The following is a 24,950-nucleotide window of genomic DNA, read 5'->3' as shown; positions in this document are numbered from 1 at the left end:
CTTCAGGGTTTCGTCAACAAAAGAATGTTGCTAAGCAACGTATAAACATCTCTGACAGAGGTAGTTATTGTTATGGTCCCAGCCAGCGTGTTAGAGATGATGTTATACAGAGGTAGTTATTGTTATGGTCCCAGCCAGCGTGTTAGAGATGATGTTATACAGAGGTAGTTATTATTATGGTCCCTGCTAGCGTGTTAGAGATGATGTTATACAGAGGTAGTTATTGTTATGGTCCCAGCTAACGTGTTAGAGATGATGTTATACAGAGGTAGTTATTGTTATGGTCCCAGCCAGCGTGTTAGAGATGATGTTATACAGAGGTAGTTATTATTATGGTCCCAGCCAGCGTGTTAGAGATGATGTTATACAGAGGTAGTTATTATTATGGTCCCAGCCAGCGTGTTAGAGATGATGTTATACAGAGGTAGTTATTATTATGGTCCCAGCCAGCGTGTTAGAGATGATGTTATACAGAGGTAGTTATTATTATGGTCCCAGCCAGCGTGTTAGAGATGATGTTATACAGAGGTAGTTATTATTATGGTCTCTGCTAGCGTGTTAGAGATGATGTTATACAGAGGTAGTTATTATTATGGTCCCTGCTAGCGTGTTAGAGATGATGTTATACAGAGGTAGTTATTATTATGGTCCCAGCCAGCGTGTTAGAGATGATGTTATACAGAGGTAGTTATTGTTATGGTCCCAGCCAGCGTGTTAGAGATGATGTTATACAGAGGTAGTTATTATTATGGTCCCAGCCAGCGTGTTAGAGATGATGTTATACAGAGGTAGTTATTATTATGGTCCCAGCCAGCGTGTTAGAGATGATGTTATACAGAGGTAGTTATTATTATGGTCCCAGCCAGCGTGTTAGAGATGATGTTATACAGAGGTAGTTATTATTATGGTCCCTGCTAGCGTGTTAGAGATGATGTTATACAGAGGTAGTTATTGTTATGGTCCCTGCTAGCGTGTTAGAGATGATGTTATACAGAGGTAGTTATTATTATGGTCCCAGCCAGCGTGTTAGAGATGATGTTATACAGAGGTAGTTATTGTTATGGTCCCTGCTAGCGTGTTAGAGATGATGTTATACAGAGGTAGTTATTATTATGGTCCCAGCCAGCGTGTTAGAGATGATGTTATACAGAGGTAGTTATTATTATGGTCCCTGCTAGCGTGTTAGAGATGATGTTATACAGACAGAGGTAGTTATTGTTATGGTCCCTGCTAGCGTGTTAGAGATGATGTTATACAGACAGAGGTAGTTATTGTTATGGTCCCTGCTAGCGTGTTAGAGATGATGTTATACAGACAGAGGTAGTTATTGTTATGGTCCCTGCTAGCGTGTTAGAGATGATGTTATACAGACAGAGGTAGTTATTGTTATGGTCCCTGCTAGCGTGTTAGAGATGATGTTATACAGAGGTAGTTATTATTATGGTCCCAGCCAGCGTGTTAGAGATGATGTTATACAGAGGTAGTTATTGTTATGGTCCCAGCCAGCGTGTTAGAGATGATGTTATACAGAGGTAGTTATTGTTATGGTCCCAGCCAGCGTGTTAGAGATGATGTTATACAGAGGTAGTTATTGTTATGGTCCCAGCCAGCGTGTTAGAGATGATGTTATACAGAGGTAGTTATTATTATGGTCCCAGCCAGCGTGTTAGAGATGATGTTATACAGAGGTAGTTATTATTATGGTCCCTGCTAGCGTGTTAGAGATGATGTTATACAGACAGAGGTAGTTATTGTTATGGTCCCTGCTAGCGTGTTAGAGATGATGTTATACAGACAGAGGTAGTTATTGTTATGGTCCCTGCTAGCGTGTTAGAGATGATGTTATACAGACAGAGGTAGTTATTGTTATGGTCCCTGCTAGCGTGTTAGAGATGATGTTATACAGACAGAGGTAGTTATTGTTATGGTCCCTGCTAGCGTGTTAGAGATGATGTTATACAGAGGTAGTTATTATTATGGTCCCAGCCAGCGTGTTAGAGATGATGTTATACAGAGGTAGTTATTGTTATGGTCCCAGCCAGCGTGTTAGAGATGATGTTATACAGAGGTAGTTATTGTTATGGTCCCAGCCAGCGTGTTAGAGATGATGTTATACAGAGGTAGTTATTGTTATGGTCCCAGCCAGCGTGTTAGAGATGATGTTATACAGAGGTAGTTATTATTACGGTACCTGCTAGCGTGTTAGGATGGTTATAAATGTTCAAAGCACCCTGGTACAGTAGTGCTGTTACTACAGTGTGTATGACATCACTCAGAGGCCTGATTTACACTGCAGTCAAATCCAGCTTGAATCAGATCTGTGTCACCACAGATATAAAAAGCTAGATACCTCTTCCACCGCTGCATTTCATTGGAGAGACCTGTCTCGTTTGATAGGCAGAAGTGCGGAAGTGCCAAGTGACTACGTATGGTGACTACTGGCCAATCGCAGCTCATGTTTTCCGAGACTTCAATTCAACTGAACGCCCCCTTCTGTGACACACGTGGAAGCGTCCACACCTTCGTGGCCATACAGTCGTGGAAAAGTTGCCTATCAACCAAGACGGACGCCCCAGAGCCCAAGGAGGCGTCTACCTTTTTATGTCTATGTGTGTCACATCCAGATTGGAATCCGATTGGTTCCATGTGACCATGTGACCATTTAAACCAATCAGATGCCAATCTGGATGTGACTCAGATCTGATTCAGGCTGGGTTTGGCTGCCAGTGTAAATCAGGCCTCATTGGTTGCCAAATGATTTGACTCAAACTAAAGCTGGACTCACACTTAAAGATAATGGGCGGGGTTCCCTCTGGCCTAGTGGTCCAGGTCCATACCAGGCTAATGCAGACTTTGCTGCGGGTCACTCCCCATCTGTCTCTCCCTGTTTCCTGTCCTATCTTCACTGCGATACTATCAATAAAGATACTATCAATAAAGATACGATCAATAAAGATACGATCAATAAAGATACTATCAATAAAGATACTATCAATAAACTATACTATCAATAAACTATACTATCAATAAAGGCAGAGAAGCCAATCGCGAAATTGCATGTTTAACCCCCATACCAACCCATTCTTTCAAACATGGCAACCATGTTTGTTTACATCTGAAGAAAACATAATGGCTGCTAAATCATGAATGCCTGAACGGATTTCCAAGCGGATTTTTTTGTTTGAAAGCTGTGAACAGTGTGCACACACGTGGTGCATGATCTAGGCATGGGCGTGCACGATCCGTGCACTATGAATTACATGGAAGTCTATGGAGACCATGGCATCAAGGACCTAACCTTGGATTTAATTGATTGCAACTTAAGTGTTAAGGTGTTATTCTGGTTCTGACCTGCAGGGCACGCTGTTCAAACATCCTCCTGGTCTCGTGCAGCTTGGAGAGTCCCGCCGACTTGGCCCCGCCCCCCCGGGAGGCCCCTCCCCCGCCGCCGGGGCCCTGGGGGTCGAAACGAGTGACCCTCTCCGAGACCGTGGACCCCAGCTTGAGCAACGCACTGTTGTCCACCGTATCGTTGAGACTGGAGACTCTGGGCAGAGACAGCTTCACCTCTGTACCTGGAGAATCATTATTATTATTATTATTAGTGGCCAAGGCCACGAAGTGGCAAATGGCCACTCATTGTTATTGGACTTCATCACTATTATTATTATTATTCCGCCACTTTTTCTCTAGCGGCTAGACCGTGCAGTCGCTTTTTACGAAACTCGGCAGTATGGCAGAGGACTATGCCAAACGGCTAAAACGCGAAGCTCGCAACAATCGGCCAAAGGGTGGCGCTGTAGGAAGCCTTTGAAAAATGCCAACTTTGAACTGGTGTAGCTCATGCCCTGTTTCAGGTACAGCAATGAAACCTGTATACACTTATGCGTCTCCTCATGCCGAACAACTTTCACGCTCTGACTTTTGACCTCTGACCTTTACTTCTCCCACAATTTTGAATTATATGAAAAACAGTCAAAATCTATCTCCTCCTGGGATTTTCGCGTAACGTGCGCAAAACTTTTTTTTACATGAACTTTGGACCAATACGGTCATCGCACAGCGGCCGGATTTCTTTTAAAGCAAAACATTATTTTTTAATAATTCACTGTATAATGCAGTTTCATGCAAATTATTCTTCTGCCTCTAAATCATACATGCAAAGTGACACGTTCATGGCATTTGGCAAATATGTAGAGGGTTAGTCCAAATATCACTGAAAGCAATCTTACTCCAATTGGCCAAAGGGGGGCGCTATACGAAGCGTTTGAAAACTCAAACTTTAAAGGGGCATAAGTCATGCCTCGTTTCGTTTGAAGACATGCAACTTGGTTACACGCGTGCCTTGACTCAAGCGGAAGCCATCCGTGTCTTTGTTAAGTACGCTCCATCCTTAGATTTTCTGCCATTTTGAGCAGTTTGTAAAACACTTAAACCCGCTTTTATTCCGGAACTTTCGCGTCACGTGCACGGAACTTTTTTTACATGAACTTTGGACCAATATCTAAAGATCTGTCAGATCGGATTTTTTAAAAATTTAAACATGCTTGTTTAATAATTCAATGAATATTGCAAGTTTTATGCAAATTATTCTTCTGCCTCTAAAACATACATGCAAAGTAAAATTTTCATGATGAACTACTGTAGAAGGTTAGTCCAAATATCACTGAAACCAATCTTACCCCAATTGGCCAAAGGGGGGCGCTATATAATTTTGAAAGAAGGCGTCAAGTACATTACATGAAACTTTTTCTTTTTTCTTTTCTTTTTAAAAAAAATGACAGGTCCATTATGTGTGACTGCCGTAGTGTAGTGGTCAGTGCCTGTGCCTGATGTACGGATGGTTGTCAGTTCAAACCCCACATCGGGTTGAGTTGATGTTAACATCCTGGATGCCCATGGCATGTGCATATGTCAAAATCTTTAATGTTGACACGTCTGATCCAACTCCAGATCACGTTCATGTTTAAAATGAGCCCCACAACTACTGTAGATTTACATGAAACTTTTTCTTTTTTCTTTTCTTTTTTAAAGAAAATGACAGGTCCATTATGCGTGACTGCCGTAGTGTAGTGGTTAGTGCCTGTGCCTGGTATACGGATGGTTGTCAGTTCAAATCCCATATCGGGTTGAGTTGATGTTAACATCCTGGATGCCCATGGCATGTGCATATGTCAAACTCTTCAATGTTGACACGTCTGATCTAACTCCAGATCATGTTCATGTTTAAAATGAGCCCCACAACTACTGTAGATTTACATGAAACTTTTTCTTTTTTCTTTTCTTTTTTTTTTTAAATGACAGGTCCATTATGTGTGACTGCCATAGTGTAGTGGTCAGTGCCTGTGCCTGGTATACGGATGGTTGTCAGTTCAAATTCCACATCGGGTTGAGTTGATGTTAACATCCTGGATGCCCATGGCATGTGCATATGTCAAACTCTTTAATGTTGACACGTCTGATCCAACTCCAGATCACGTTCATGTTTAAAATGAGCCCCACAACTACTGTAGATTTACATGAAACATTTTCTTTTTTCTTTTCTTTTTTTTTTAAATGACAGGTCCATTATGTGTGACTGCCATAGTGTAGTGGTTAGTGCCTGTGCCTGGTATACGGATGGTTGTCAGTTCAAATTCCACATCGGGTTGAGTTGATGTTAACATCCTGGATGCCCATGGCATGTGCATATGTCAAACTCTTTAATGTTGACACGTCTGATCTAACTCCAGATCACGTTCATGTTTAAAATGAGCCCCACAACTACTGTAGATTTACATGAAACATTTTCTTTTTTCTTTTCTTTTTTTTTTAAATGACAGGTCCATTATGTGTGACTGCCGTAGTGTAGTGGTCAGTGCCTGTGCCTGGTATGCGAATGGTTGGCAGTTCAAACCCCACGTCGGGTTGAGTTGATGTTAACATCCTGGATGCCCATGGCATGTGCATATGTTGACACGTCTGATCTAACTCCAGATCACGTTCATGTTTAAAATGAGCCCTTCTCTACCGGCCGTTTTTTTTCTGTTCTGAGGAAAAGAAAATATGATCACTCGAAAATGTCAGAAATACTCAGATTACATTGATTTCACCCCAAGCCTCCAAAATATAAAAAAGAAATCAATAAAATCAAGGCACTCGGCCTACATAGAACTTTTTTTTTTAAACAAACATGGTTAACAGATCCTGTGGCTGCCTAGTGTAATGGTCAGGGCATATGCCTTTCATGCAAAAGCTCGTTGGATCGAAATCCCGCCTGGGGTTTGTATAAGCATAAAACCATGACATTTGGTAGACTTTACAGTTTGGTTCCTTGAACAATGTCTGATATGGAGCCTTCCTAAAAATGTCCCCCAACCCCCCTTGATGCGTATTTTAATATCCGCCATTACTAAATAATGTATTTTGCATCATAAATCCTGAAACAAGCATTATAATACAAACTGTCATGTCTACACCTATGTTGTGATTTCCAAGAATTGCAATGATATCATGTACCAGCTCAGTGGCATAGTGGTTTGAATGTCTTCCCTGAGAATGGGAGATCTGGGTTCAAACCCGGGTCGCGTCATACCAAAGATTCTAGAAAATGGGACCCAGTGCCTCCCTGCTTGAAACTCAGCATCAAGGGTTAGATTTATAACTCCCTACGACATACTAGCGTCATGTCCAGGGGGTGTACTTGTACATCAAGCTGCCTTACGCTACAGAAACAGGAGATAGGCTCCTGCCCTATGAGATTCATAGCCTGGCCGATTCATAGCTCAGCAAGGCTTACTATGTACATCATCAAACTGTCCAGGTGCATAGTATCACAGTTTTTTTTATGTCTGTTGCATATAGGCCTACAGTCTTTTGCATACATGTTGTGTAGAGGCCAATTTATGCTTTTACCTATAACCACCGATTAGTGTAAAACTTTGTATGCACACTTCCCAGAGGCCAAGGAAAAACCTGTGCCCTGCATTTTTCACATCTGCCATTTATAGCGCCACCAGAAGGCCGACTTACAGTATGTAAAACACATTCTTCGATATTACTCCTTCAGATTTTATCCGAAAATCACACAAATCAGTACACAGTATCTCTACAGTGATGTAATCATGACAGATTTGTCAGATATCATATCTATACTATAATTTTGCGAATGTCTGACTGAGTGAGTGAGTGAGTGAGTGTCTGTCTGTCTGTCCCAGCGTTTCTCCTCTGTGGCTGGAGCAATTGATCTGAAATCGCATCACCATCAGCATATGAACACACCTGACATAACTGTGAAGCCCGTTTGTCACTTTCACAAATCGTATGCTGTATATTTGCATTTTTATGGTGTATCTATATCTATTTAGCCTACAGTACCTTTTGTGACCACACATGTTAAGGGAGGGGCGCTGTTGTTCAGGCCATGCACAATCACACACAAACCCACACACACACACACACACACACACACACGGGGGGGGGGGGGGGGGGGAGTGTGTGTGTGTGCAGGCGGGCGGGCGGCGGGGGGGGGGGGGGAGTGTGTGTGTGTGCAGGCGGGCAGGCGGGCGGGCGGGCGGGCGGGGGGGGTGGGGGGTTCTGGCCCTGTTACAGATGTTGTCCAAAAATCATGCAGATCGGTACACAGTATCTCTGTAGCCGTTACATGGAACGGGTATTTCTTACATTGATGCTCCTACATATTAGCATGCAAGCACCAGTTAAAGTTACTTTCCATCCCTCATATACTGTGTGCACAGTGCACATCCCATAACCCACACACTGCACATCATTTCGGAGCTCATATCTTTGAACGGGTAAGGGCTAGTTCTATCTAATTGGCTAACATTGAATTCCAAGGTTTGCAGGATTGCTCCTTTTTGAACAAAATGTCTCAAACGCAGCCTGCTATGTGTGTGAGATTTTGCACACACATTCCCACTAGGCCAAGGAACAGATGCCACCCTTCTCACATTGGCCTGTTATAGCGCCACCAGCGGGTCAATTTTTGCAAAACACATTTTTGGAACAAAATGCTTCAAATCCCGCATGCAGCGTCCGATTGCCGTGAAAGGCCCAAGAACACGTGGCACCCTTTTCACTTTGGCCTATTATAGTGAGTCACCACTAGGCCAAAAAAAAAACCTACCTGACCTGCCGGAGTCCTGTTCGGAAGAACACTGCTTCTAGTTTTTCTTTGATGTCTTCTTTGCTTTCTCTTGATGCCTTTTTGCTTTCCTGCTTTTTATGCCTTGGCCACTTTATCGCTGCTTGCAGCTATATTTATTATTATTATATTAGACTGGAGACTCTGGGCAGAGACAGCTTCACCTCTGTACCTGGAGAATCATTATTATTATTATTAAACCCAACACCTCCTCCTGTGGTTATTAATATTAGACTGGAGACCCTGGGCAGAGACAGCTTCACCTCTGTACCTGGAGAATCATAATCAGGGATGTGGACATCAGGGATCTCCATATATGGGCATAAAAGCAAGGGATTTGTTCCCCTGGCATCACAGGCAGGGGTGGGGGGGCCCCCGTAGAACACATGAGTTTAACAGGACTGGGGAGCAGTCTAGTTTGTGTAGGAAAGATTTGTAGAACCGTTTTTAACATATTTTTTATTTTAAAAATGTATAATTTCCCGTGAAAAAACAGCTCAAAATTCCCACTTGACGACCCTCACGATTCACCCACCATTAGTTCCGGTTCAGACGGTAAACAAGGTAGGAGGATCTTTGTTATCATGGTTGTGCTATTTTAGCGAGAACGCCATGCCATCCTTGGCATCAAAAGTCTTTTTTTGCGTAAATGGACTGTAAAGATCAGAAGAGCCATTGTTTTCTATGGGACGCGGCACTTTTGCGTGCACGTTGGACGTGCGATGGGAACGAATCGCGGACTTCACCAGTGCCAGCCTTATTCACCGGACCAAAGGTAACCAGTGCCAGCTTTCCTGTATGTACAGTATATTTCGCGCGACATCGCAGGATCGGCACTTTAGACACCGTTTAATATTTCGCGAGACATCGCGGGATAGGCACTAGATGAGTTAATATTGATGACATCAGGATACTCCATATATGGGCATGAAAGGGATTATGTTTTTGTGTGACATCACAGTGAAGCCAGAGCGTGATGTCAGAGCGGCAACCCCATTCTGGTAGAGTGGTTCCCCTGTCATCACAGTGATGTCAGAGCATGATGTCAGAGCGGCAATGGGCATAGTTCCAAATCTTCCAATGTTTGGAACTCTCTTCTTCAACGGCTCTGGGTTTAGGCATTTAACCACGCACCCCCCCAGTCCTTACCGCTCTTGTCGCCCTCTCCTGGCGAGCGCTGCATCTGCAGGAACATGTTCTTGATGCGGTGGACGTTGGAGCCGTAGCGCTGGCCCCTCCCAGGGGGGCGGGGCAACAGGGCGGGCTTCTGGGAGGGCGGGGGCTTGTTGTTAAGGTGGTCCGTGGCCTGTTTAAATACATAGATAGATGTTGTTAAGGTGGTCCTGTTTAAATACATAGATAGATGTTGTTAAGGTGGTCCTGTTTAAATACATAGATAGATGTTGTTAAGGTGGTCCGTAGCCTGTTTTAATAGGTAGATAGTATTTAGAACAGGAATGGTGATAGAATCAGATCTACAAATCATGCGGTTGGAACTGGCGATGGAATTACATCTACAAATCATGGGGATGGACTGTCTATAAAATTAGATCTACACATCATGGAGATGGGACTGTCCATGGAGTTAGATCTTCATATTATGGGGATGGGGCGGGGGATGGAATTAGATCTACAAATCATGGGGATGGGACTATCAAATTAAATCTACAAGTCATGTACATGGGACTGGTATTGGAATTAGAGTTGCAAATCATGGGGATGGAACTGGTTATGGAATTAGAGCTACAAATCATGGGGATCGGACTGTCTATGAAGTTGGATCTATAAATCAAGGAAGATGGGGCATCTCCATGATTTGTAGGTCTAATTCTATCACCAGTCTCATCCCCATGATTTGTAGGTCTAATTCCATCGTCAGTAATAATCAACTATCCAGTTATTTCACAATAACCATTTATAATGATTCCCACCTGTTTGAGTGCAGCCAGACCGGCCTCGTAGGCGTTCCGGTGAGGGGACGCGCTCCGCAGGTTGGACCCCCCTCCGGAGGGGGCGGGGCTGGGGGTGGAGGTGGGCGGGGCGTTGCCCCCGGCGACCGCTGGGGGTTCGGTCTTCATCATGGTGGACCAATCAAACGCTCCCGAGGACTGAGGATGATGAGGATGGAAGCATTCTGGTCACGGTTGATTTTCACTTCCTGAGTCTGAAGGAGAAACAAACACACACATTTGAACTATTTTATTACACAGTACTTTAACCATTATTGTGTGCTTTAGCTATTGAAAAATAGCAGATATACAAGCTCACAGTGCGGCACCGAGCTTGTAGATCTGCTATTTTTTGAAACATTTTGAAAATGTGTGCCAGTCTTTTCCCCGTTCCTATATGTCGTCTAAATCCTTCTTCTAATTCAGTGGTTCTCAAACCTTTTCATGTCAAGGACCCCCATAATTACATGTGTTTGGCCGCGGACCCCCATCTCAAAATGTGTTGTTCCAGAGACAATTTCTGCCTCTAATAGTTGACAATTTGGCCAATGATTAATTTGTCATTTTAGAGGTACTAAAAAGTCCTTAAACTGTGACTTTAGAAATGTGCAGATACCCTCTATAGACTTAAACGGTATGTTGGTTTGTTTACTGTTGAGAGAGAAAACAATGTTGCACATTACGTTAATCATCTGAGGACCCCCTAAAATAATGTGGTTGAGAACCACTGCTCTACGATGGCTATAAGTAACAGCGTCTCCACTATGTGGTGGCTGCCAATCATAGCAGAGACGGTACAATACTTTGCCAGCGTTTTTGGGCATCCCAAGATGTTGAAACCCTCTAACAACCAGCCTGTGGGTCCTATAGGCCTAGAGGCTGTCAAATATAAAAACAGATACTGTAGTCTTCACCTACAGTCCAGCTCTGAGATGGTATTTAGCAGAGGTTGGTATTTAATGACCTTGGTCTTAAAGGCTTCCTCTCGGCTACGGTCAGTCTCGCGTAGCCAGACTGTTGCCTCCGCGATTTGCAAATGCTCCCGGCATACAGTCTGGGGAACGGAGATAGAAACGATGAGTGCGAGATAAAGCGGATGTGACGCAACCGCTTCCTTGGTGCAGTAGCAATAACATGTCCTACTGGAAGCGTTAAGTCTCCTTTCATTATTTTTGTGGGTGTTATTTCATCTTTCTCTGGTGTTGTTGCTGTTACCTCCATGATGGTTTCAAATGTTTTCTTAAACTATACACCCATAACAAGAATATGCTGCCCGAATGACTCTGTCTGTGCGAGTGTGTTTCTGTTACGTTTCCAGTGGGACTAACAGTTCCGCCAACTTCCATGCAGCAGTGGCTACTTCCGATACTCGCCATTCGGGTGCTGCCGTTCCAGACTCTGTATAGCATTCGGAGATTGTGGAATAGTTGTCTGGCTACGCGAGGCTAGGCTAAGGTCAAAGGTGCTGCTATCTCTAATACAGACAGACAGACAGACAGACAGACAGACAGACAGACAGACAGACAGACACACTGTCTTTCTGTCTTTCTGACTGTCTCTCCCTCTCTCTCTCTCTCCCTCTCCCCCTCTCCCCGTCCCCCCCCCCCCCCTCTCTCTCCCTCTCCCTCTCTCTCTCTCTCTCTCTCTCATATCATTGAATGCAGTACATTGTTCTATCGCTCATGCAGGACTGATGGACAAGCGGTCCATTTTGGGGACATTTTGCCCCTCCATGGCCTTTCTCTCTGACGTGCCTGCAGAGAGGAATGGAGGAATGGAGGAATGTCACCATGGATTCCATGAGGCTCTGCTGTGTTCCTGCATGTCCATGAAACACATTGAGCAACAACCTGGACGACTGGAGGAGGAGAGAGGAGCTGTGTTGTGTTTCTGGCTTCTTAAAAGCTGTATTATGTAACTCTGTCATTGTTGGGGAAGTTAAAGTTACATGTAACTGAGTTACGTAACTAACTAAGTTACATTTTGCTGTAACTTGCTGGTAACTGAGTTACATTCATATTTCTGTAACTCGTCAAGTAACTGAGATACTTTTTGAGTAATTTTTGGTTCAAGTTGCAAGTTACAAGAAGTTACAAGCGAAGTTATAATTTTACATTTAAGTTTTGTTAAGATTGACGAACATCAACAGATCATCAACAGATCATAATGTTCTTTTTTTTTTTACTTTATTTTAGGAACAGATGTTTACTAAAGAACATTTCAGCCTTTTTGAAATAAAACACTGGCATGTGACTTTTTTTTATAGGATATTATATTTTGTTTCATGTACACCAAATGTACATTCTCAATTTAACGCTGGAAAAAAAAAAAAAGTAACTCAAGTTACTCAAGTTACTTGTTCTATGTAACTAGAAACTTTATAAGTTCCATTTCTCCAGGGCTATAACTTTAACTTGATCAAGTTATGGTGAGTTACTTGTAACTGTACAAGTTACGCTGTCAAAGTAACTTCCCCAACACTGAACTCTGTACTGTGTTTACACCAGGGGTTTTCAAAGTGGGTGCCAGGGCACCCTGGGGTGACGGGGCACCCTGAGGTGACGGGGCACCCTGGGGTGACGAGGCACCCTGGGGTGACAGGGCACCCTGGGGTGACGGGGCACCCTGGGGTGTCGCGGCGGCAGTCCAGGGGTGCCGCAAGATCATTTGATAACATCTGGAATCTATTTGGACACTTGAAAAAAATATTTTGTATCATTTTAAACTTGAAGTAGAAAGTTATTTTCAGTCAGTTCTAACCAAAATGGCTGTTATCTCAACGTTTTCCTCGCAACATAATCACTAAAATATCGTCACTGTCGGGCAGAAACCTTGTATCTCCAAGTTTCAAATGTGTACGTCTTTTGGTAAAGCAAAGCCCTGCTTCATCATACAAGACTGTCGCACAAAACTAGTGAAAACAGCCGATCTACAAGCACACAACGCCTTGCGATGCGAGGCGTTGTGTGCTTGTAGATCTGCTGTTTTCACTAGTTTAGTACATTTTATAGATGATAAATACAAAACGAACGGTTTTGGACATACAAGGTTTCCACCCAACAAGGACAATATGTTATAAATATAAGGTGCTGGGAGTGAAAATTATAATGTAGGGGTGCCTCGGATTAAAACAAATATTCATGGGGTGCCCTGAGACAAATATGTTTAGGGAACCCCTGCTTTACATAACTAAACCATAAATAATACATTTTACAGAGAACGCTCTGAATCCATGAGTTAACCTTCCATCTCGGGAGAGATGGAAGGTTTTTAGCAGGTCTTTCAGTCCGAGTGTATCAAAAAAGCAACTTAAGGCAGCGATACATCTAAACCTAACCTTAACCCTAACCTCAGTAAAACTACTGCTGGTGAATGCTAACCTGGTGAAATGCTAACCTGTCGACGCTGGTGATTGCTAGCCTGCTTCCAGACCATAGACCCCGCCCACTCTCAGAGTGGACTGTTTCTCTGGTCTGGATCTGGGTACATGAATCGCCCGTTCCCAACCAAATATTGCGGCTGCTCCAATGAGCGCGGGGGGTGGAATATCCGATCCACCAAGCAGTTGAAACGATTCAAACGAAGTTCACACACCACACACCAGGCACACACACACACACACACACACACACACACACACACACACACACACACACACACACACACACACACACATGCGCGCGCACGCTGATTTCACCAAGCTGTTAATGTTGATTACATGTTTCTGGTCGCAGTTCTGTGTGGAAGCAGTCACTGGCACAGACAGAGACACACACGCCACGACCTTGCGGCACGATCACTCCTTTCCCTTGGTATAATAAAGGTATCTCTCTCTCTCTCTCTCTCTCTCTCTCTCTCTCTCTCTCCAGAGCAGCAGGAGAGAGAGAGAGAGAGAGCGAGAGAGAGAGAGAGAGAGAGAGAGAGAGAGAGAGAGAGAGAGAGAGAGAGAGAGAGAGAGAGGACGCTCTAAAAATAGAAGTTATAGAAACGTCATTTTCCTGCAGACTAGACTAGACTGGCTTCAGACGAAGACCCCCAGCCAATGGTCCCTGTTTGGGGGACCCCCCTGGACCCCCCTGGGACCCCCGGGACACCAGGGGTTCACTCAATATGATGATCAGTGTGGGGATCAACAGACAGACAGACAGACAGACAGACAGAGTGAACTCTACTGGAAGAGGAAGAAGAGAAAGATCATGTGATCAGACGAGAAGAGAAGATGTCATAACTCACACATACATACACACACACACACACACACACACTCCGTCTGTTAACAATGGTCTGTTGACTTGTCTGTCTCCCTTGCGTGCACGCGCTCTTGCACACACGCGCACACGCACGCACACACACACACACACACACACACACACACACACACACACACACACACACACACACACACACACAGACAATACAACAATACCATTGTTATAGTCGTTATAAACAGACACTAAACAGTGACACATCATGTAAACCTGGCCTGATTTTACACAACACACACACACACACACACAGTACACACAAAAGCTTGTGCTTTGGGCTTATTTCCTGTTATTGTCAGCATGGGCACATGAGGCGAGTGATTGTAACACGCACGCACGCACGCACGCACGCACGCACGCACGCACGCACGCACGCACGCACGCACGCACGCACGCACGCACGCACGCACGCACGCACGCACGCACGCACGCACGCACGCACGCACGCACGCACGCACGCACGCACGCACGCACGCACGCACGCACGCACGCACGCACGCACGCACGCACGCACGCACGCACGCACGCACGCACGCACGCACGCACGCACGCACGCACGCACGCACGCACGCACGCACGCACGCACGCACGCACGCACGCACGCACGCACGCACGCACGCACGCACGCACGCACGCACGCACGCACGCACGCACGCACGCACGCACGCACGCACGCACGCACGCACGCACGCACGCACGCACGCACGCACGCACGCACGCACGCACGCACGCACGCACGCACGCACGCACGCACGCACGCACGCACGCACGCACGCACGCACGCACGCACGCACGCACGCACGCACGCACGCACGCACGCACGCACGCACGCACGCACGCACGCACGCACACACACACACACACACACACACACACACACACACACACACACACACACACACACACACACACACACACGTGTATACAATATAAGTCAGTCAGTCAGTCAGTCAGTCAGTCAGTCAGTCAGTCAGTCTCTCTCTCTCTCATACTGATATAAGATGTGATTCTTCTCAGAGGTTTGTCTGTTGAGCTGAAATGATTGAAAGTCTTCTCTACAGTTAGGTGAAAGGAGCAGCTCATTAACAGCTAATCAACAGCATAGCTGCATTGATTAACAGTTGATTAACAGCATAGCTACATTAATGGAACAATAGAGCCAAGCAGGAGAAAAATATGTCTAATAATAAATGCATCCACGTTGCTAAGATTGCACACAGACCTGAGTTAAAGGATAACTTTGTTTTTTTACAACAAGGGTTCATATTTTAGATTGTAATTAGAGAAAAGAAAAAGTGAGTGTTAAAATGTTTTAATTTGCTTCGTTCTATTGTTTTATCGCATTCACTGTGCTAAAATGTGGGGCATGCGTACGCATGGGGGCATGTGTGGCTAAATATGTATTTTTAGACACAATAAGCAAGCAGTTTCTTTACTGCTATATACAGTAACACTACTAGCCCCCATAAGTCACATTCAACCATGAAAGGTTGCATTGTATCTTGGGAATGGGCTTATTCTGTGTAAAATGACATATTTAGCCACTTGTTCGCATGCCCCCAACCACTGAAATAAGAATCTCTAAAACAATAGAAAGAAGTAAATGAAATAATTTTAACACTCATCTTTTATATTCTTTAATTACAATCTAAAATATGAACCCTTGTTGTAAAAAACTAAAGTTGTCCTTTAAACTGTGCTTGATGTGATCTGTTTAACCCTACAGTACAGTGGCACCAGCCGTCTTTGGGCCACAAGGCTCGGCAAGGCTTTACTTACTTACTACTTCCCCCAGAGTAGAGGGTGTGCGTGTGACATCATCATCATCATACCAGGAAGTTAAGCAGGAGCACCTACTGAGTGGCAAGAAACTACTGTCTGGCCTTGACAGCTCATACATCCAAACAGAAAACTACTTTCTGGCCTTGACAGCCCATACATCCACACAGAAAACTACTTTCTGGCCTTGACAGCCCATACATCCACACAGAAAACTACTTTCTGGTCTTGACAGCTCATACATCCAAACAGAAAACTACTTTCTGGCCTTGACAGCCCATACATCCAAACAGAAAACTACTTTCTGGCCTTGACAGCCCATACATCCACACAGAAAACTACTTTCTGGTCTTGACAGCTCATACATCCAAACAGAAAACTACTTTCTGGCCTTGACAGCTCATACATCCACACAGAAAACTACTTTCTGGTCTTGACAGCTCATACATCCAAACAGAAAACTACTTTCTGGCCTTGACAGCTCATACATCCAAACAGAAAACTACTTTCTGGCCTTGACAGCTCATACATCCACACAGAAAACTACTTTCTGGTCTTGACAGCTCATACATCCAAACAGAAAACTACTTTCTGGTCTTGACAGCTCATACATCCAAACAGAAAACTACTTTCTGGTCTTGACAGCTCATACATCCACACAGAACAGTGCTGTCTGATTGCATTAAACAATGTTAAACAATGTTAAACAATGTTAAACTCACTTTAGCCACTCGATTTGCCATTCACTTTATGCATCATGCAATACCCTCTATAGCAGGGGTGGGCAACTTTGATGATGGCGAGGGCCACTATATTTCCACCTTCACTCCAGAGGGCCACTATATTTCCACCTTCACTCCAGAGGGCCACTATATTTCCACCTTCACTCCAGAGGGCCACTATATTTCCACCTTCACTCCAGAGGGCCACTATATTTCCACCTTCACTCCAGAGGGCCACTATATTTCCACCTTCACTCCAGAGGGCCACTATATTTACACCTTCACTCCAGAGGGCCACTATATTTCCACCTTCACTCCAGAGGGCCACTATATTTCCACCTTCACTCCAGAGGGCCACTATATTTCCACCTTCACTCCAGAGGGCCACTATATTTCCACCTTCACTCCAGAGGGCCACTATATTTCCACCTTCACTCCAGAGGGCCACTATATTTCCACCTTCACTCCAGAGGGCCACTATATTTCCACCTTCACTCCAAAGGGCCACTATATTTCCACCTTCACTCCAGAGGGCCACTATATTTCCACCTTCACTCCAGAGGGCCACATTGCATATTGCTACGTCCTACTTTGCCATTCTAGTATTGCATACAACCGAAAGAAAAATAGCAGATCTACAAGCTCAAAACGCATCGCAGCGCGATGCGTTTTGAGCTTGTAGATCGGCTATTTTTGCTTCTTTTAAATTGGAATCCTGAATAATTTTTTGTTATTTCTTAATTGGAATCCTGAAATGTAACATTTTGATTTAATTTCAAACGCATGTATTCATATACTCATGTTAACGTTATGAACCTGATTACAAATACATTGGACATAAAAAAAGACATTTTAATACTACTATACTAGTGGTCATTAAGCTACTAATATAGACAGAATTAAAGCAGTTCATGTTTGCAATTGTAACAGCTGAAATCAATAATATATTCAGTATTCTGACCTGAGGGCCGCATTAAGTAAAGGTGGGGGCCGCATGTGGCCCCCGGGCCACATGTTGCCCATGTATGCTCTAGGGATGCTGGGTTAAATGCTGGGTTAAACCCCAGCATAAAACGTATTTTCTATCTGTCCTAATAATGGAATCTGATATTCTCTCAAGTTTACCCCGTGACATAAACTGTTTCGAGAGAGATTTAGGCTACATGTTTGACATAAATGTAAGGTTCTATAAAGTAACAATGTAATCCGGCGGGGATTCTGTGGATGAAAAGATTATTTACCAGAGTGACCTGAGACAGAGATGTTTGAGAACCACTGATCTAGAGGGGGTCTGGTATCATCACCGTGGGGGAGAAGACAGTGTTTGGTACTGACTGCAGGGTTTTGGTCTTTAGCTTCACTAGAATCTCCAGAATCAAAGAGGGTTTGTGTGTCTGACTTCATCAAGCTGTCTGGAGCGCATATTCAAGATCTGGGAGCCAAACAAAAGCAGAGATGAGGAACTCTGGGGGAAAGGGAGTCAGTGGAGAAACAGATGCTGAGGAGAAAGTGGGGAAGGTGTTTCTCACACCTTGACAAAACCTGCAACCAGCAGCACACGCCAGGCCCTGGCATGGAACCCTCAGGGGAAGAGGAAGAGAGGGAGGCCTGGAAACACCTGCAGACGAGACACTGAGGCGGAGCTGAAGAGACAGACAAAGCCGTGTTGGATGGAGAAGAGTCGTTGATGGCCAATGCTCCACTGGGAGCGATGGGCCTAAGGTGTTTGACTTAAGCTGAAGTATAAGAAGAGGCAAGTTGATGAGACTTGGTACAATGTCTTATGTCTAGTGTGGTGTGCAGGAGCAGCCATGCATACATAAGACGTACAGTATGTATACATTAAGGGTAAAATCCACACACACACACACACACACACACACACACACACACACACACACACACACACACACACACACACACACACACACACACACACACACACACACACATTCATCCCTTCCTGAAAACTGCAAATGAAGATGGAGCACTTCTTCCTGCATTGGGGTCCCTGGACACATGGGGGTCCCTGAACACATGGGGGTCCCTGGGGGTCCCTGAACACATGGGGGTCCCTGGGGGTCCCTGGGCACATGGGGGTCCCTGGACACATGGGGTTCCCTGGACAAATACCTATTCCTTTGGGGGTCCTTGACATGAAAGTGTTAGGGACAAAGAACAAGCCCCAAAATACCACAACCCAAAAACTATGCTGTTGTTGTTGAGGCCAGTAGTCCGAATCGTGGATGAACGCTAACCTGCCAACGCAGGTGAATGCTAACCTGGTGAATATTCCTAATCTTGACCCTGATCCCCCTTGGGGATTCCAAACAGCGGGACATGAAATATCAAGGTTTTGCCAACTAGGTATGACAATATCTTGAAGTGATTGTGTTAGGGTCCTTTCTCAACCTCAGGGAGCCACTTAATATTAAAACCGGATTAAACCGTACTTCTTCTGTACTTAAATTAGCCGGACCGGAATTTTCCGTGCTAGGTTATTAAAAACGAAATAAATGATAATGATAAAAAAAAAAAAGATCGGCAGCTCTTCTCCATGTCTTCTTCGACTGATCTAAAAGGATCATTCTCTCAACCCTCTGAACCGGAAGTGCTTCTGGTAGCTTTCAGCCAGCATAGCCACAGTCCCGTCCACTTTCATTGTAGGAGGAGGCGTTAGCATAGCATCTGTCCGTGATGTTTTTGATCAGAAAAAGGTTGACATGGGCGCTGCATACAGAGTGGATTACATTCGCTTACCTCGATGTGCACGGATCGTGCATGTGAAGCGCACGGGGGGGAAGACGACTCGGCCAAAATCCCCACTGTATGCCAATGCAGATTGAGACACTTCGCTGGTATGTAAACAATAGCCATTGAAAGAAGAAAAACTAAAAAAGAACGGTGCCATTCAAGAAGGACGGGGACGCGCTGATTGTCTTGTAAAATGAATGCTGTCTCAGATCATAATACAATAATAGAAATGTTCTGGCCAGGCTGGGAAAGTGTTAATGACCTGAAACTGTTTGAACCACTGAGCTCCAGTTAAGCTCATATTAAACTGGGGGTATTTGAAAACAATAAAACAATAAAAGGTGATAAAGAATGATGGATGATATCAACGCTGCTACTGCATGTCCTCTATGTTTACAGAGGACACTCACTGATGTGTTCTAAAGGCCCAGGAGTGGCAGTCTGGGCATCTAGGATCCAATAAATGCTGCATTAAAGGACCTACACCATGAATTTTCACTTTTTCTATTTTAAAACCTTTTTTTGGGGTCCCACTGGCACCTTCTATCCTCACAAAGTCCTATTTCTGTACATTGTGTCTTTCTCTGGTTTTGGGAAGACAGAGATGAAAAGCTTTCCACAGGTTCTCAGAACAGTGCTGTTCTGAGAGTTGATCCGTGTGACGTCACACGGATTCCCGTTTTTTTTTCAGAGTCAAAACAAAATTTTTTTTCCCGTTTTGGTATTGCAGCTGGAGAGCCTCATTATAGTAGAGCTAGAACAAACAAAAAGAATGGTCAGAGTGTTTTTTGAGGGTTAAAACCTGTCTAAGACTCAATTTTGAGCATATATTTATGCAAAAAATATAGTTTTAAAAGCATGGTGTAGGCCCTTTAAGGCTAGCCTGATTTCAGACTCAGCTCACGCTTTAGTCTGAAACTGTGCTCCATTCTGAGCGATTTACGGGGGACTTTTTTGCGAGCGTGCACGCGCGTGTCCGCGCGCGAGTGATCGCGACGCACGGTGATCGAGACGCACGGTGGACGCGACGCACCGTCGGGGAGTGTGTGTGTGTGTCTCTGTCTATGCCAGTGACTGCTTCCACACAGAACTGCGACCAGAAACTTGTAATCAACATTAAACAGCTTGGTGAAATCAGTGCGCTCGTGCGTGTGTGTGTGTGTGAACTTCGTTTGAATCGTTTCAACTGCTTCGCGGATTGGATATTCGTTAGACCCACGGTGGTGGGGGTGGGGTGGGTGACGGTCACCCACCCCACCCCCACCCCCACCCCGCGCGCTCATTGGACAGCCGAAAATAAAAACCGATTCATGTACTAAGCTCCAGACCAGAGAAAGAGTCCACTCTGAGAGTGGGCGGGGTCTCTGGTCTGGAAGCAGGCTACTTTAAGGCAGTGTTTCTCAACCTTTGTTCTGCATGGGCACACTTTTCATGTCCCAAGAATCCATGGTCACACCAACATAATACGGGGGTGTAAATATCCTCACTGTCGGGAAGAAACCTTGTATCTCCAAGTTTCAAATTTGTACGTTTCTTCGCAAAGTAAAGCCCTGCTTCATCATACAAGGCTGTCGCACAACAGTAGTGAAAACAGCAGATCTACAAGCACACCACGCCTCGCACCGTGAGGCGTGGTGTGCTTGTAGATCGGCTGTTTTCACTAGATTAAATCATTTTCAAAATGATAAATACAATACTGGCTTTCAAGCAGTTTCAAGGGGCACACTTGACCCTTCTCAGGGGCACACCAAAGGTCCCCAGGACCAGTGGTTGAGAAACACTGCATTAAGGCACTTTATATAGATTGTGCATTACATTCACCAATTCACACACACACACACACACACACACACACACACACACACACACACACACACACACACACACACACACACACACACACACACACACACACACACACACACACACACACACACACACACACCGATGTCAGAAGAAACCATGCAAGGAGCAGTTAGGGGTTCAGAGTCTTGCTCAAGGACTCTTCCACACCAACTCTGGGGGAGCCCGGGATCGAACCGGGAACCTCGCGGTGGCAAAGCGGCCGCTCTACTGTACCTCCTGAACCACTGGCGCCTCGATGTAGCCTGACAGTTCGAGTCCCGTTCCCAGCCTCTGCCTGTCTCTGCCTCCTGTCTGTCCTTTGTGTAATCTATCAATAAAGGGATAGATTGAGGGAAAAGGTTGTTTTATGAGTTTGAGAGATCTAAAAACAGAAAAATATTCATATCCACGGGTTACCAACGCCCCATAGTGCATTGCGCAGAAGTTGTACCGAGCTTCCGAGCTAGCTGCGATGCGTTTTGAGCTTGTAGATCTGCTATTTTTGCTTCTTTTGTATGAGATAATAGAATGACAAAGTAGGACATGGCAATATGCAATGTGGCCCTCTGGAGTGAAGGTGGCAATATAGTGGCCCTCTGGAGTGAAGGTGGAAATATAGTGGCCCTCTGGAGTGAAGGTGGAAATATAGTGGCCCTCTGGAATGAAGGTGGAAATATAGTGGCCCTCTGGAGTGAAGGTGGAAATATAGTGGCCCTCTGGAGTGAAGGTGGAAATATAGTGGCCCGCTGGAGTGAAGGTGGAAATATAGTGGCCCTCTGGAGTGAAGGTGGAAATATAGTGGCCCTCTGGAGTGAAGGTGGAAATATAGTGGCCCTCTGGAGTGCAGGTGGAAATATAGTGGCCCTCTGGAGTGAAGGTGGAAATATAGTGGCCCGCTGGAGTGAAGGTGGAAATATAGTGGCCCTCTGGAGTGAAGGTGGCAATATAGTGGCCCTCTGGAGTGAAGGTGGAAATATAGTGGCCCTCTGGAGTGAAGGTGGAAATATAGTGGCCCTCTGGAGTGAAGGTGGCAATATAGTGGCCCTCTGGAGTGAAGGTGGAAATATAGTGGCCCTCTGGAGTGAAGGTGGCAATATAGTGGCCCTCTACATCATCAAAGTTGACCACCCATGCACTAAACATTTAGTTGTAGGTTTAAGGCTTGAACTTAAGAGTTAATGACATGACTTGTACTTAAATAAAATAAATAAAGATGGCTGATCTACACAGTATAAGCTCAAAACATCTTGCAGCACACAGACACGTTGTGAGCTTGTAGATCTGCTATCTTTTAGGGCTTTTTTTCAAGGCTTTAGGTTTATATAGCCTAGTTGAAATGGCAATATTGATCTAAAAAATGCCATTGAGCATTAAATCTCTGTCCAAAAATGATGAAGTCATCTCACAAACATAGCAATACAAACACATAGATAGGCCTATATGCACGTGCGTGTGTGCGAGTGTGTGCGCGCGCGTGCGTGTGTGTGTGCGTGCTTGCCTTGCTGGCTAGAAAGAGGCTTTTGTTGACAGTCAGACTCAGAGTCACACAAACAACACACACACAAAAACATCACATTGTGTGTGTGTTTGGTTGGTTGTTGTTGTGTTAAGCAGAGCCTCAAAACAAACGGCGTCGCATCATTATTATTATTATTATTAATATGATTTTTATCATCCAGTAAAAAGAAACCAGATGAAAATACAAATAAAAAAGCTGTCAAAACGTTATTGCCGCTTGTGTTACACGCCGATATCTGTGACCCGGCGAATCCTGTGCCTCCAGGGGTCGCTGTTGCTGCTCTCTCTGTTCTGTTTTACTATTATTATTGTTGTGTCGAGTCAGCTGACATTAAGCTACAGTGGAATTATAATAACTATGAGCTAATAACTATTTAACTATAATACAACCGAGATTAATGTCAACATTCAGCCATTCAGTCAGAGGAGGGGACACACATTAGTTTGGGTCACCGGTGTGGGTGTGACAGTCACCGGGCTTTAGGACCCTGAGGAGGCTGCGGTGTTTCCTTCCTGCATCTGTAGCTTCCTGCTTCACTACAAACACACACTGCTACACACTACTACACACTACACACACACACACACACACACACACACACACACACACACACACACACACACACACACACACACACACACACACACACAGCATGCTAATGCTAACGTCTTACCTTCACTTCATGCTGGGTTTTTATTTTATCCTCCTTTTGTTGCTCCGTTCATCTTTCATCATCACGATCTGATGGACACAACATCCTCCATTGTGTCTCTCTCTCTCTCTCTCTCTCTCTCTCTCTCTCTCTCTCTCTGTCCACGTTCGTTCGTTCTGCCTCCGTGCGTGTGAGAGCAGGGGCGTCAATTGGGTATGGCAGGGGTATGCAGCTTCCATATCCTGGGTCCATGTGGGGAAAATAAAAGTTACTTTTAAATATAAATCCATGAATGTCTCTTTGTCTATTTGCGCTGGTTATTATGTTGTTAAATTACAGTAAAATTAGGCGACTACAAATGCACAATTTACCAAAATGGTCACTTTTTAAACAAGGCATTATAATGATATTCTCCACAATTGTATTCTCCCCATTTTGACAAGATGGTATATTCCCAGGTTCCGCAGGTCAGCTGTACTAGTGTAGGCTACTTCTTAAAATGTAAAATAAATGTTGCTATGGTATAGGGTTAGGGTTAGTCATAGGGTTATGACACCAGTCATGTTGCCATACCTTAACTTTTTCTGAACTGACGCCGCTGTGTGAGAGAGTCTCCTCCTCCTCTCTCTCTCCATCTATGACTCTCCCTCTCTCTCTCTCTCTCTCTCTCTCTCTCTCTCTCTCTCTCTCTCGCACACACACACACACACACACACACACACACACACATACACAAAACACACACACACACACACACACACACACACACACACACACACACACACACACAAGGAGCTGTCATTCCATTGTCATTCATTTCTCATTCATTTATTGTTTAGTGTGTCTTTTTTTATTCTGCTTGAATTAATCATTTTGCGTCAGTGTCAATATTTTATAAGGAGAAACATAATTATGTTCACTTTCTTGAATGATAAGACATAAGGAATAATAGCACAATATAATAGGCTTATTTAAAATGTGTAATGTTCATAACTATTGTGTTGTGAAGTCAGTTTGAACAGTCTAAAGGCCCATTCCCACTGGGCCAGATAACAGATAATATATATACAGTATATATATATATATATATATATATATATATATATATTTATTTATTTATTTATTTATTTATTTATTTTGCTGTAGGCCTATCTACCATCCACTTTGAATGGAAACATATCTGGAGAAAGAGATGTGGGAATGGGACAATAGTTATCAGTTTATTTAATTTAACTGGATGTTGTGAACTATTTAAAATCAACACAATGTGAAAACAGACAATGGAAAACAGACTGACGGTCAGTAGGACAGAGTCCATTAAA

At 44.4% G+C, this 24,950-nt stretch overlaps 1 protein-coding gene and 1 long non-coding RNA gene across 2 annotated transcripts in view; both read right to left on the bottom strand.

Annotated features, from left to right (window-relative positions):
- The window catches only part of LOC308284382 (neurabin-2-like), a gene marked incomplete at its 5' end in the record, with an annotated part of 63,155 nt that extends 53,160 nt beyond the window's left edge, over nt 1-9,995 (bottom strand). The window contains 3 exons of the mRNA XM_080724981.1: nt 3,352-3,575; nt 9,293-9,449; nt 9,981-9,995. Of these exons, the coding sequence (XP_080581107.1) occupies nt 3,352-3,575; nt 9,293-9,449; nt 9,981-9,995 (396 nt within the window). The remainder of the gene's footprint in view (nt 1-3,351; nt 3,576-9,292; nt 9,450-9,980) is intronic.
- A 164-nt stretch (nt 9,996-10,159) lies between these two features.
- On the bottom strand, nt 10,160-23,749 carry LOC308283313. The gene is made up of 3 exons (XR_013961912.1): nt 23,650-23,749; nt 21,692-21,785; nt 10,160-10,307 (listed from the first exon to the last, which is right to left on the bottom strand). It is a non-coding gene; the product is annotated as an uncharacterized lncRNA (long non-coding RNA).
- Between the last annotated feature and the right edge of the window lie 1,201 nt (nt 23,750-24,950).

The sequence above is a fragment of the Nannobrachium achirus genome (genome assembly GCF_963921795.1).
Source record: "Nannobrachium achirus genome assembly, chromosome: 4".
Classification (NCBI taxonomy): Eukaryota; Metazoa; Chordata; class Actinopteri; order Myctophiformes; family Myctophidae; genus Nannobrachium; species Nannobrachium achirus.
The sequence above is the reverse complement of the archived record's forward strand: the minus strand, read 5'-3'. Positions and strand labels throughout refer to the sequence as shown.